The sequence below is a fragment of the Drosophila miranda genome, chromosome 3 (assembly GCF_003369915.1).
Source record: "Drosophila miranda strain MSH22 chromosome 3, D.miranda_PacBio2.1, whole genome shotgun sequence".
In the NCBI taxonomy this organism is placed as follows: Eukaryota; Metazoa; Arthropoda; class Insecta; order Diptera; family Drosophilidae; genus Drosophila; species Drosophila miranda.
This window is the reverse complement of record NC_046676.1, coordinates 17542675-17556601: the sequence shown is the minus strand read 5'-3', so window position 1 is coordinate 17556601 and position 13927 is coordinate 17542675. Positions and strand designations below refer to the sequence as shown.

The 13927-nt window shown below is 50.4% G+C and overlaps 2 protein-coding genes across 3 annotated transcripts in view; both read right to left on the bottom strand.

Moving 5' to 3' along the window:
* The window catches only part of LOC108158635, an 86455-nt gene that overhangs the window by 448 nt on the left and 72080 nt on the right, over positions 1–13927 (bottom strand). Inside the window, exons 3-15 of one of the 2 annotated variants that reach the window (XM_033391402.1) lie at positions 5776–6527; positions 5641–5714; positions 3769–4241; positions 3032–3139; positions 2151–2248; positions 1793–2083; positions 1476–1712; positions 1290–1418; positions 1078–1207; positions 884–1006; positions 739–828; positions 555–678; positions 62–372 (exon numbers count right to left, since the gene is read on the bottom strand). In XM_033391402.1, coding sequence (XP_033247293.1) covers positions 62–372; positions 555–678; positions 739–828; positions 884–1006; positions 1078–1207; positions 1290–1418; positions 1476–1712; positions 1793–2083; positions 2151–2248; positions 3032–3139; positions 3769–4143 — 2016 coding nt within the window. In that variant the 5' untranslated portion in view covers positions 4144–4241; positions 5641–5714; positions 5776–6527. Of the gene's footprint in view, positions 1–61; positions 373–554; positions 679–738; positions 829–883; positions 1007–1077; positions 1208–1289; positions 1419–1475; positions 1713–1792; positions 2084–2150; positions 2249–3031; positions 3140–3768; positions 4383–5640; positions 5715–5775; positions 6528–13927 lie in introns of those variants that run through there. The other variant, XM_017291116.2, reaches the window with a different exon arrangement.
* On the bottom strand, positions 10309–10946 carry LOC108158640 (lithostathine-2). The gene has a single exon (XM_017291123.2). It carries the CDS (start codon positions 10926–10928, stop codon positions 10350–10352), a length of 579 nt encoding a protein of 192 aa, XP_017146612.1. The 5' UTR covers positions 10929–10946; the 3' UTR covers positions 10309–10349.

Genomic DNA, 13927 nt, shown 5'->3' with positions numbered 1-13927 from the left:
CTGGAATAGAGTGAAGCCACATGGGAACTCGATTCTCTTCAGCAGAGTAGGAGGAACCCACCTTCACATCGATGAGGCCGCGATGCTCTGTCTTAAACCCACCCACCTGCTGTAGCGAGTCGTGCATCTCCTCTGTGATATGTATTTTATGGGCCTCGCCGGTGCTCTCCATGCGCGAAGCCGTGTTAACCGTATCCCCAAAGAGGCAGTAGCGAGGCATCTTTGTGCCCACTATGCCGGCCACCACGGGTCCCGTATGCATGCCGCACCGTATCTGAACGAACTCGTCGCCGGCCCTGGGGATCCGAAACACTGACGATGCGTCCATTAAATCAAGCGCCATTGTTGCTATTTCGGTGATGTGCTTGTTCCCTGATACGAGGGTTGGGCGGTTGGGATGTGAGAAGAGTAAAAAATTCCATGGCATAAATTATGGCGCATGGGCACAAATAAAAGTTAAATTAGCGCAAATCCTTATCGGGGTGGGGAGTTGGGAGCAAGGGTCGGTGCTTGTCAACGGCTGGCTGACTGACAGCGACATTTGCATAAATTACCGTTCTTCACGGGCAGACCGGATGCCACCATGTAGGAGTCGCCGATGGTCTCCACTTTATAGACGTCGTAGCATTCGATGCGTTCGTCAAACACGCGGTAGATCGAGTTGAGAAAGGTCACTACCTGCGAACGATACGAAATCTTTAAACGGACCTTTTAGGTGCCCCCGTGCTCGGAAGTCACCTCCAGCGGGGTGCATTCCGCGGCGATTTCGGTGAAGCCCACAATGTCGCTGAAGTAAATGGTAACAGCCTCGTAGAGCTCGGCGGGAACCTGCCAAGTATTTGATTAGGTCTGCTCAAGGGGGTGGATGCCAGCTTCTACCCACCTGCTGCGTCTGCTTCAGCTGCATGGCCACGCTAGGGGGCAGCATCTGGAAGAGCAGTGAGTCACTCTTGCGCTTCTCCCGCTTCAGCTCCTTTGCCTTCTGGGACAGATTCAGGGCGTAGTGCTGCAAGTGAAAATTAAAGTCAGTCAGGGTCAGGGGCCTCTGTTTGGGGTTCCGGTTCTGATACACCTCACCTGTATGGTGGCAGCTGCATTCCGCACCAAAATGATGATGACGGGTGACACAAGCAGGACGACGACGAGGATGGCGATGCCGATGGCCTCCTTTCGGTCAGCCTCCACCAGGGTCTTGTCCACATACTCCCTGAATATGTAGAAAAACAAGCGAAGAAAACCAAAAGTCACCAAGGGAATGGAATGTTTTGGGGTTTGGTCGAATCTCTCACTTGATCTGACGTCGGAGAGCCTTCTGCAGTATTCTCAGATCGTCCGTGTAGTTATTCATCAGCTCGTAGTACTCGATGGCGCTGCGTTCGTTCGAAACATTCGGATTGTTCTTCAGCAGAGTGTTGCTCCTGCAGAAGAGAGCTTGGATCAGGTCAAACGGTCAGGTGAGACCCGCTGATACGAACATTTTCTTGGCGCGATGGAACTTCTTGGTGCTGGTTATGTTGGTGTACATGCTCTTCAACATGGGCGCGTAGTTCAGCGTGGAGTTGATCATTTCGCGGGCCATGAACTCGTAGCGCACGTAGGAGACAAAGTTCTCGGCTGTCAGCGAGCCCCGTCCGTAGTAGCGTATGCCGAAAGAGGTCGCGATGTTCTGGCACTCGATGCTCTTCAGCAAGTTCTTGAATCCGACGAGATACCTGCAAGGGAGTCAGAATCGGAGATCAGATACTCAGAGTTGGTATTAGACGATAGACGAGGGCCTTAAATGAGGACTCACCGCCACACGCCACTGTTGTCCGTCTCCTTGATCTGTTCGTTTAGGTGGTGCAGCAGTCCGCGGTTTATGGATGTGTACCAGTTCATGACCTCCGTGATGGAGCTTTCCTCGGGCTCGAAGCGCACACGGTCGCGGAACTCATTCAAGCGACTCTGGAAGTCATTTCTGTTCAACATCATCTCGCGATCGTCCTCATCCTCGTCTGGCGCCGTTGGAACGCTGATCTCACTCCAGGTGGTCAGGTTGTTCAGAGCATGGTCCGTGATGGCGAAACGCTGCGTCAGATTGGCCCTGAACCAGAATGGACGCTCAGAACAGGAACAGGAACAGGATGGCGTTTAGTTGGCTGAGCACTCACCGCTGCTTGCTGCCGTTGGTGAAGATGTAGAAGGCCACCTCGGAGCGCTCCAGCTGCAGTCGCGTGACCACCTTTCCCAAGTCTGTTGCAATGGTCACCTGCGAGGGTAGAGGACAGGACCGATTCATCGATTGAACTTCTCGCTCCAGCGCTATCACTGGATCTTAGCTTCGAATGGAAAGTTCCACCAGCAACCCCCTCTTGATTTGTTTATCGTCTATTTTGCATTCTAACTACGTGACCCCATTCAAAGGGGCCCACCCTCCACGCCCAGCCACTTGTCATAAGCCCTACTCCTGTGCCACAACCTCTACCCGTACTCCTCTTATTCGCTCTATCTCTCTCTCTCTCTCTCTCTACCTCTCTCTATGCAACTGTTGCTGTGGAATATTCGCATTGCGTCCTTATCAATTCACTTTGGTCCCAGGCTCTGCCTGCCCGACCTCACACACAGAATTTTTCATTCTCTCCTTCACATTTTCCACGGAAGACGCATTTGCATTATAGATGGACGCGTGGACACAGGGGTGGAGTGGGTGTATAGCAAGTAGGGGTAGAGGACGAACGCTGAGTGCTCGGGCTCTGTGACCGGGTCCTCGTGGCGCTTACCTGAACAAACAAATATTTGCAGAGGATTCTATGCTTTCTTGTGGTGCGCACTGATGTGACCACCAAAAGACCATTGAACACAGACCAGAGACCAGACCAGAGCACCGCCTCGTTCCACCCCACTCTAACATATAGTACTTGGCGGATGATTGAATTTCAGCAATAAATTTTAATTACGCCTTTGAGAAGTCAGGCAGGACCTGTGCTCAGTGCGGCCAGGTCGGCTGCCTTCTCTTCGATTTGTTTGCTTCTTTCCATCGGCTGGGACTCACCTGCGTCTCGATGTCAGCCACGGCGGCTCGGTACTCCAGGATCTCTTGTAGTGTCACCGAAGTTTGCACAATCAATGCCAATATTGGTATAAATGGCAGAATTATCATCTGCAAGAGGATTCGCATGTCAATGAGAGCGCAGTGTTGCATGTGGTACGAGTACAAGGAGCCAGGGGAGGGGGTCAAAACTGTGCAAAACTTATAGCTGTAAACATATCTTTTCATCGGTACATTAAATTCGTTTGTTTACATAATAAAAGCTATCAAATGTAGTGTTCACGAATCAATTCTATAATTGCAAGGATCAAGAAAGAGCTTTCCGAAGTTTCATTGGATTTTTCTAGGTACGCTAGTTCTTGATCTTTATGCGGGGGCCCACTGTGCCGTCGATACTACATCTATTTTCATTTGCCGTCAAAGCTGGTCCAGACCAAGCCTCACCATCCGCAGTCGCATCGCTGACTGGGGCAAAGGCAAAGTGGGTAAGGAATCGTGATTTGTGTTTATCGTGGCAAGCTAATCGCGACACTTCATTAGAGGGTCTGGTCTGTGGCGCTCAGCGGCACGTGACTCTGACCACTCCGGCTAATTAAGATGCATGCGTATTCGCTAATTAATGCTGCTCCAGATCCAGATATGAGCACACATACATACTCGCACATGTGTGTGTCCCTCTGCCACCTGAATCTGCATCTGCATCGGCATCGGCATCGGCATCTGCCCCTCTATGAACTCACCTGCATCAGCTGCAGCCGTCGCCCCGTTTTTATGGCCGGATTACGAGCTGCGGCGTTGCAGCACCTACCGGTGCCGCCATTCGATATATCCTCGGAACTAATCGAGCGTACGGAAATTTTATCTAGCTGCAGATTGTGGTGTGTGGGCACGGGCACCATCAGGAGATGGGAGCTTCCGCCGCCCGACGGGTCGCCAGCAGTTGTCGGATTAGTCGAGGGGCAGCTACTAATGTCGATCTTAACGCGGGTGGTTCTGCTGCCGCTGGCGCCTGCTGCGAGCGGGTCCCGGCTTTCCACGTCCGGCTGCATGGCGCTGTCCGTATTCAATTTGTGCGCTTTTCCATTTAGCATATTGCTGATTGTTCGGGCGAGCATGTATGGCACGAGGGTCTACATATATGAGATGCAGACGTCCTCATAAACACAAATGATGATAGCTCGAAATGGAGCTGGAGATGGAGATGGAGCTGGAACTGCAAATGTATCTGTGAATGTTAGCCTTACATAATTGGTGTGTGTTCAATTTGTATCTGATAGTTTGACTGCGCGACACTTGTTGAGTTTCAATGGGGCCGTAACGAGGAGGGCGCGTAGAATGATTGCAAAGAATGGCAGATAAACACATATGGGTAGCCGGACCACGCCCCCGCTCTTTCCCCCCTCCCCTTGTCCATCCCCGGCCCAGCCCCAGCCCCAGCTCCAGCTCCAGCACTAGCCCACACACAAGCGTCCAAGCGTCCAAGCGTCAGGACAACAAATTTGATGGATGAGCCACCAGGCAACGAAGCTCTCGCTGTGCGGGGTTGGGGGCTGGTGAAAAGGGGTTGGGACTTTGAGTTTAATTGAAAGCACATTTGATTGCTCCCCCCAGGCCCTGGCTGGCGGCAATCGTCGCCCCTTTTCGCTCAGTGTAGCGACTGAGTAAACATTTTACGCGATGGTCGCACTGTCCTCTGTCCGACTATCCTATTCTTGCGCTCTCCCTCTGTGTGTTCGAGTGTATCGTATCTATGTGGACACACATCCTTCATCCTTCCCTCTTTGTTGTAGCTCCGACAGTTCAGTTTACTTTTCACACTTCACAAGAGCACATTTATTAATTAAAGTTTTAATTGCCTTGACAAATTGTCATTAAGTCATGCTAGGTGTAAATATAGGTATATGGCTTAATCGGCTAATCAAGAATATTTCCCACTATATCGCAGGCCGCGCTGCAGCCAGTCACTCAGCCCAAACTCATTTGAGTATGCATGTGTGCACATATAAGTACTATGTACATATTTGCAGACTCCTTCCCGTTTTGTTATTCACACGAATCGCATATCCCAGCGCATTTCCAATCAATCGCACAACACGCACATAAAAAGTTCCTTTAATCTTTATTGCACGGCTTCGTCCCCGGCCTCGTACTCCCGCATTAAATTTCTCACACAACAATGACAAAAAATTCAATTATCTATTAGCGGAAAGTGCTTGGAATGTACCGTGGGTCTAGAGCCCGCAATTCTACTCTCGGTAGGCGTGATTGTCTCGGATTTTCGCGATTGAACTCGAGGAGCGCCCAGAGCCAAGTGAGCTTAAACCTGTTGAGTTTCGCCTGTTTATAGTAGATGTCCTTTTGGGCCAACAGTGAGCCACCCACTGCCACCCACTGCCACCACACAGGACTGCGCACATGTCCTCGCGCACACTACAGCTGAAAGCTGAGCTGAGGGAGCTTTCTGAAGCTGGAGTCCATCATTTTGAGCCTGAAACAGTTGCACATTGATAATCCCTAAGCATTTCTGCCTCCGAAGAGGAGGCCATCCAAAATGGTGTTCTTCTGCCGATGCGGTAGTCGGAATGAATGAGTGATTTCTAGCCAAAAGTTACCTGCATTTCAATGATTTCTTCCAGCATTGGGTGCGTGCATATTCACACCGTTAGGCGGCCAAGTGTACGTCGATCTGCAAGTGGGCAAAATTATGCTGATGTCGGCCCTCTTCTGGTGTCTGCGGTGATACTGACATGTTCTCCTGAAGTTGTCGTTCTGGTCGACAGGGCAGGTGCTGCTGTTGGTGGGAGGTGATGAAGAGGATGCGCGTCACCTGCAGTTTCTGCTGCGCTAATGCTTGCTGCTGCTGCTGTTACAGAGCCTGAACCTGAGCTTTGGCCTGTCCCTGTGCCACCTGTTGCCGCTGATCCGGCTGCGCCTTGGCCACCTCCTCCTCCTCGGGAGATTGAAACGGATCGGCGGATGGGCAGACGATACATCTACACGAATCTGGTATACAGGTCACCCTAGCTTACCATTAAAAACCATTCAAAAATCGACTTAAACAGGGGAACAAGCCGAGTTAAGCCGCGGAAAATGATACTGTTATCAACAGATTATTAACAGAGACAGCTGACGGTCAGGTAGAATACATCTGTTACGTCTCACAACATGTATGAATTTACAAGTTTCGCAACATATATGCTGCGCAACAAAGTGTACAACATTTTAAGAAGCGCCACTGTGAACATGTAGTTATCATGTAGAGTAATTACGGTGCGTAACGTAACGTTGCTGCCGTTGCCGCTGCTCATTTTGAAATGGATCAACTTTTATATCCGGTACTCAATCTGCTTGATATGGTTATACTCTACGATTCTGAGTTTTTTGGTTTTCACGAATCTTCAGAATATTTCACTACCTTCAATTGCAGATAATCCCTGATATGGGATAAACTTCCAATAATATGTAGAGTCCTTTGTCCATTTTCCTTATAGATCGGCACCTGTAAATATGAATGATATGAACAGAAAAACACTAACCACATAATAAATATATGCATCTGTATTATGAAGAAAAAGTGCCTATGTTTGCTCCCCCCTATGCGATACACTGATGATGTCCTTTTAAAGGAAGTGAAGTAATAAACAGATCAAACAATCCCTGGGTGCGAGGGGGAGAGATATCCAGAGATCCAACATTAAAGAATGCTATATTGAGACATCGAGTCGCAGTTGTTTTTTTGTGGTCCCGCCTCTTCTGGTTCTACTCTGCTGCTATGAGATCATCGCGGAATAATGCCCGCCCTGCCCCGACCTGGAGCAAGACTATCCAAAAAAAAGCTAAGCATTTGCATAACTAGCTGTAAAATTGTTCAAAATTAACAGGGCAGGCGGCGGGCGATTGGCTGGATCCGAGTTCGAATCGGAATCCGCAAAGCGAATGATCAGACAGAATAGAGACGGACTCTGTTTGGGCGAGCAGAAACCTGTTCTAGGCGGTGGAAGAGCCACAAAAAGACACAAACAAAAAGGAACCAACCGAGCGGCGCTGCTGTTGGTCGCATCATTGGACCACCTTGACGGCCCGACTCCAGCACCAGCACCAACACCAGCACCAGCACCAGCCCTGGCTCCAACTTCAGCTCGACACGCGTGGAGTCGCGAGTCTTGCAGCTCTTTCCGGGGCACACAATTGGATTGGGTAACTTTGAACTGGTCGTCGCATCGGTTGGGGCCGGGGTTGGGGTGTCGGTGTCGGTGTCCGTGTTGGTGTCGGTGTCGTCCGCTATGGTGTCCAAATTGATGTTTCAATAAAGCCTATAAATTTATGACTAACGAACCAAGCGAACATTCTCCCATGCCGATTGCCCATTTCCATTCCGGTTGCGCCGCTGATGAAGACGCGCTGCTCCGGCAGAGGTAAGCAGCGGTGCGGTGCGGTGCGGTGCGGATGAGATGGGCGAGGTGTAACGGTGACAACGAGTAGGTGTCGCCATCGGTGCCACTATGAATTAATTTGGACAATTTACGAGCCAATCTCGACGACCGACAACCGCCTCGGAATGTGTTTAGCGGCCACCCCGGTGGTCTATGGCTTGTCTATTCGTAAATTGAATTATAATTTGATACCCGACTCTCTGACTTGGGGTCTCGATCTCTCTGGCATATATTACCGATTGATCGCGCCACATAAATCTGACACTAGCGACACAATTAGCACGGCCTGCGGCCACACACTTGCCCCGTCTCCCCGTCACCCCTTCTCTCCTCCTTCCACTCATGGCTGCGTCTGGACTATGACTGTGGATGCAGCCACCCAAAAGTGACAGCCGCCACAGCAAAATGTACATAAATAGTTCGCATTTCTGCAGATAAGCAGAGTGTTCAGCAGAACGAGGCCGCATCATAAATACTCTGAGACTGAATTTCTTTATTAAGTAATATTTGGGAAAGTTTCCAACTTCACCAATCAGTGTCCACAGCCTGTGTCTTTTCTGTCTTGGATACCATTCTTCGGAAATACCCTCTCTTGGGCCATTTGTGACTGCCAAAAGCTATCGCTGTCTCCAGAGCTGTCCACATGCCGCAGCCTGGCCATGGAGTCTGAAAATGTCTCATTTAAATACCTTGCATGCATTTAGTCATACTTTTTGTCCCAACTTGGTGCCAATCTCCTCCGGCCCCTCCTGGCATTCACCCTCCTTCATTACCATTCGCCTTCTCCGAACCACTCCGCTTTCGACTGGCTCGATCTTGTGTCCACTTGCCAGGCATGCGCCTCTGGGCAGGCACCGAGAATCAAGCAGCGCATCGGGAAGTCGCGCCGCGACGACGTCAACTTAAGTGGTCAACCGTGGACACCAAGAGCAACCATAGGCCGGCCATCCACTCTGCATGTGCATCTGCTTCTGCCCCTGTCTTGACTCCGCGAGTGCCGAGTATGTAAATCTCCCGCTCCATTGCCATTCCAGAGTTGCCATTGCACTCGCCCCGCTGGAGGTGATCGATTTTGTTCACGTCACTTGTTGTTTGCAGCTTGCGGTTCGGCTTACTATATGCGAACTATGCGAATCGTTCTGGGATCGATGAAGGGTCTGAAAACTACCAGACAGAAGGGAGTAGGAGTAGGAGTAAGAGTAGGAGTAGGAGTCGGTGGTGGAGGTGGTTCAGATCCGTATCCGACTGCAGAGTTCGACTCATTTATTTGACAAATCTGAATGAAGTCGGATCTGCGGATTCGTGTCTTCGACGGAGCACATCTTGAGCTTTAATTAATTCAAATGCAATTCCAACTGCTCTGCGAGTGATGTTGTGCTGATTGAAGCTGAAGGCCAGCAGCACGTGAGTGGAGGAGCCACTCACGTTGCTCCGCCGTCTCCCTCCTCTCGAGAGGCAGGAGGCAGATGCACAACGAAGCAGCAGCAGACAAAGACAAGCACACGTTTGCGGCGGCCAGACACCGACGGACGTTCATTCAGCAAACGTAAACGTTTGTGATTTGTAACGATTGTGCAGTACATAAATCAGTCATGGATTTATTGCGAGAAATGAAATTTGCCGGCTGCTCCGACTGCTCCGACTGCGCCAGCTGCTCCCCATCCCCGTCTGCCTCGAATCCGTCTCCGTCTCCGTCTGCTTCTGTGTCTGCGTCTGCCCCATCGCAGTGAAGGTTTTTAGCGGTGCGGTCGTGAGTGGCGCTGCGTGTGGGTCGCATAAATTTCACGCTTTGCGCAGGCGCTGCCACAAATCGATGTTCTCTTTTGTCTTGTTCCCGCTCTCTTCTCCAATCTTCTCGGATCGTCTCGGATCGTCGTAGTTTTATGAGTCACGCTGCTGGCTGGGATCCACACACACACACACACACACACAACCATCCATCTATGGGCTAGTTGAGTGCGGACGGGACTGGGACTGGCACTGGCACTGGCCCTGTCCCACTGTAACCAGGAAGTCGGGCCCTAACTGTTACCCTGCAGCGACTGACCATTAGGACGAGACTTACTCACGAGTCTCGGGTTTTAGGAGTGCTCGAACCCCCCCCCCCCACCACTTCCCCTGCAGGACGGCGGGACACGCAATGCTGCTAATTGTCCACTAAATGCCAGGCCTGACTGAAGCACTCAGAGCTGAGGCCCCAGCCGAAACTGAAACTGAAACAGAAACAGAAACAGAAACCCAAGACAGTGCCAACAAATCTACAGTCTGCATTTGCAATCATATCTGATTGCATGACAGTTCTCAATTACATTTTCCCGAGGAAAACGCTTTCAATTGGGAAACCGACGAAATATGAAAATAGTTACGAAACCAGCCACGAATTGGGCAAGAAGTTATGTGAACAAAAAGATTCGAGGTTGACTTCGATGCTTCTCAGTATTAATTCCAGTGGCTCCAAGATTCCTTCAATCAACAAATATTACCTATCTATTATCAAGGGAAAGTTCAAGGGAATAGTAAAAGTAGACTCGAGTGATATACTCGTACTCGTATTGTTCGGGGCACGTAAAAAGACAATTGCTCGGCGAGATAGATTGATCCGATGGGAACGATATCTTCAACAAACAAAAGCAGGGGACTATGAAGTGCTTCGTCCGATAAGGTTCGTAGAATATTAAGTATAAGTTGGGGGCACTTACAGACTCACCCGAGCTATCTTATAGTTATCATTTGACAGCCATGAGCCGCCTATCCATTGAATATCAACGTTGCGACGTTGGTTTGACAGGGTCACCATGATTCTGCCAAGAACTTAAACCTATAAGCCAAAATAATACTGATTTATACATATTTTTAGCTCGCCTTCCAGCGAATTTCTATATTTTACTCTAAACGGGTATTTGGGCCTCATAAAAAGCATTCGGATTGAGGCATAGCTCTGTTCTGTACTGCGTCAACTGGGTCTCACAGATGACGGTACCCCAGAGAGTGCAGTTCCTGACGGTCAGGCGGTGCTCGCCCAGCACCACCTCCCCCCCCGCTTCCATGGTGAAGTTGGCGGTCAGACTGAGGCAGTCACCGCTGGCCCTTTTGGGCTCTCCCGTGGCCCAGGGCAGGTAGGTGGCCTCCTTGCCTGTGCTCTGCCAGAAGTAGTTCGCCTGAGGGTCCCCCAGACTATTTCCAGATGTCCAGAGCTCCAGCTCGTAGGCGGCGAATTCCGGCAGGTAGCTGTTGATTAGGTTGAACTCCGTCTGGTTCCGAATACTGAGCAGGCTGGCGTTGAGGGTGCGGCAGTAGCGGTCGCCCTCGAACCAATTCTTCCAGCTAGCTCCCACCAACAGACACTTGTCGGCCACTCGGCTGAAGCCCGTGGGGCAGCGCGCAGAGGAGTCCTGGTTCGCGGCCTGGTGGACTCTTGCCAGGCACAGGCTGACCAGCGCGAAGGAAACTATTTTTGGCCACAACATTTTTGATAACTGACCAGCAGCTGGCCCACCCCCACGCTTTTATAGGGCTGGCCAGCTGGGGCTATTCAGAGTTCCCCGTCTGATAAGGTTTGTGATACATTAAGTATACGTCGCGGGCGCTTAGGAACGTAACTGAGATATCTGTCGGTTATCTGTTGGACAGCCCTAACACCACATCATTGTACAATTGGCCAGCAGAGTCTGAGCAGAAGTGGCTCCCCTTCTCGCTTTGTTTGTGGCGCAATCGTATCGCGCGATATTGCCCCTAAAAAACTGTACCGTGTTGTTGCCGATCAAGGAACACAACACCTTCGACAGTCGGACTGACGGAGACACGATCCGAACTTTTTCGAACCTAATCCTTAAGCGGGTTCAGTGCACTTTCGATTTCCCTTTTTGTGATGTGGCGGCACAGTCCCGTTAGCTTTCGGTCTGAGGAGAAAAACAATGTATAATTTATGGCTTGGAGACTTGGCCTAATCCCTGGCCTAATCGTCTCTGCCTTGGCTTCTCCATACCAACACGAACACGAAACGAATACGAACACGAACACGGGAGAGACGAGGGTCCGCATTTCACTTTCTTGGGAGCTCGCCCCCCGTTTATCGTCCATTTATTTTTGTTTCAGTTTTTGCCTTCATAATTTATTATCGCCCCAAAAGCATCTCAATTATGGCCCCCGACCAGACATGAAACCGAACCAGCCCCCTCCCAATCGTATCAGTGGGGAACTGTGCGAGCTCAGAGCTATCTGAGTTCGTTCCGCAAATGGCGAAATCTGTGCAGGCCATTACAAGGCTTTTACAAAGCTCTATTCAATTAAACAACGCGCATGACGGTGTCGCAAGCGGCCAATGAATGCTCCCAGATTTCGGGACAGATGATCATCTGGCGGCAGAGCAAGACGGAGATAAAGTCATGGAGGGGCGGCTTCAATTTCATCCTCCTAGTCGTGCCGTGGCTTTGATTGCCCCCAGCTTCCCTGAGCTCCCACCCGCCTCCGCTTCTCTGCCCCAAACTCCTGCTATTGTTGCACGTTTTTTTTGTTCATTCTCGCGCCACGGCCAGACCGAGACCAGACCGCCATTTGCACACTTTTACTTTCGCATTCTCCCATTCGCCGGGAGATTCTCCGCCACAGCCGGAACTATAAATTCGAGTGCCGTACATTAGTGTCTACCCCCCACACGGGTTATCGCAGACAAATTGTCGTCATGTCTGGCCATCGCGGGCTGCATTTCAATTCCTGATTTTGGTTATCTACGGAAAGCAATGACCCCAAAGACATGTGGCATGTGGCAGTGGCAGGTTCAGGGGCAGGGGCCGCACTTGCAGCTCTGCATTTTTAGAATTGCTGCTGCGTTTCATTGATTTATGAAACTCAACAAACCATTGACTGACCGAACAATATGTGGGAATGTTGCAGTGATTGAATCCATTTACATGAACCGACTTGTGGATACCTGGTGTCGAATACAAGGATCATTTCAATACTTGTGCCACTAATAACCGATATGAAGTTAGTCGCAGAGAAGGAAATGATTGAGAGATGGTCTTCCTACTTTTCCCATACGCCGTTTGTCCGGCCAATGCTACAGGGTAGTCCCAGCGCCCAGGGCCATGGGCCAGGCCCAATGAGACATTAGAAATTCCAGGCAGACACCCTGGCCTAGGCACAGTCACAGAGGAGTCGGTGACATTTATTGGTGTTTTCCTGTCAAGGGAAGTGCCCCACCGATGCACGCACGCCCGGGCCCAGAGGTGCATAACTCTGTCCGAAATGATACTGATGGCGATGAGAAACGGCTTCCATTTCCTCTTTTCGATTGATATCTCTCGATGTACTCGGCTGCCGAAAATGGCCGGGGGAATCGGCGAGGACGTACTTCTGTTTCTGTGGCTCTTGTCTGTAGAAGAAGTATGCCAAAACTGCAAAATTCGTGTATTTCGTTTCATTTTCGGTAAACGTCGCAAGGAGAGCGGAGGAGAAGGTACACGAGTACACGCATAAATATAAGGACAGAAATGCGCTAATTACACGCACTCGGCAATCGTTAATTGAAGTTGTCAAGCGGGGCATGCCACAAGTTATGCGCGGCATTGCCATGCGATCAGATCGGTTCATTGCGGTTCGCCTCAGATGAGTTGGGGATGGGGTTGGGATTCGCGGGAAATCAAAAGCGCAAGGGAAATGGCGACATCGAGACACAGACGAGTATACGAACGGGAACAGGGAGAGGGAGAGGGACTGGGCGACAATGTTGCCGCCCCAATTATCTGTGAATTGAGCTAAAACCAACGAAAATGTTCTTCTCTGCGAATGGCGCCATTAATTACTGCAAAAGGGATGCATTTCTTCATAATTAAGCGGGTGAATGACACAGCGAAGGCAGCTGCTCCTGCTCCTGCTCCTGCTCCTGCTCCTGTTGCTGGTCTCGGTGGCACTGGTGGCACTCCTGTCCGACAGCATGGCTCCTCCATTAGCCGGAGTGGTGCAGCGACTAATAGAGAAACATTACTCATGCACAGCAGGACACCGCTGGGCCCGCAGAGCGTCTAGCCGGACAGGGCATGTCCGACGGGACGGGATGCAGTCGGGGCAAACATGCAATTGAGAAATTTATTAAAAATCATTTTCATTAATTTGGTTATTTATGCACAGGATCAAACATTCAATTAGGCAGATGTTATAAATCTCGTATTCATTTTTCACATTCTCCAGCTTTAGCTTCAGCTCCGACTCCAGCTCCAGCTCCAGCCACGCGTGGTCCCTATAAATCACATCATCCATGTGTGCTCCCGACCCCAACCGATGGACGCTGCCCACGGCATAGACTCTCAGACACAGACGCATCCACAGAATGTGGCAAATGCAGTTGCAGTCGCACTCGTAGATTCGAATTCTGATCAATGGTGGAATGACGAAACAAATTAGCAACGATTTTCGGTACTTAGATACTCGTAAACTCCGCGCTCCCAAACCGATAGCACCGCCCACT

What these genes read in the sequence shown, in the direction of transcription:
- LOC108158640 (XM_017291123.2), bottom strand. Translation starts at nt 10,928, where the DNA reads ATGTTGTGGCCAAAAATAGTTTCCTTCGCGCTGGTCAGCCTGTGCCTG.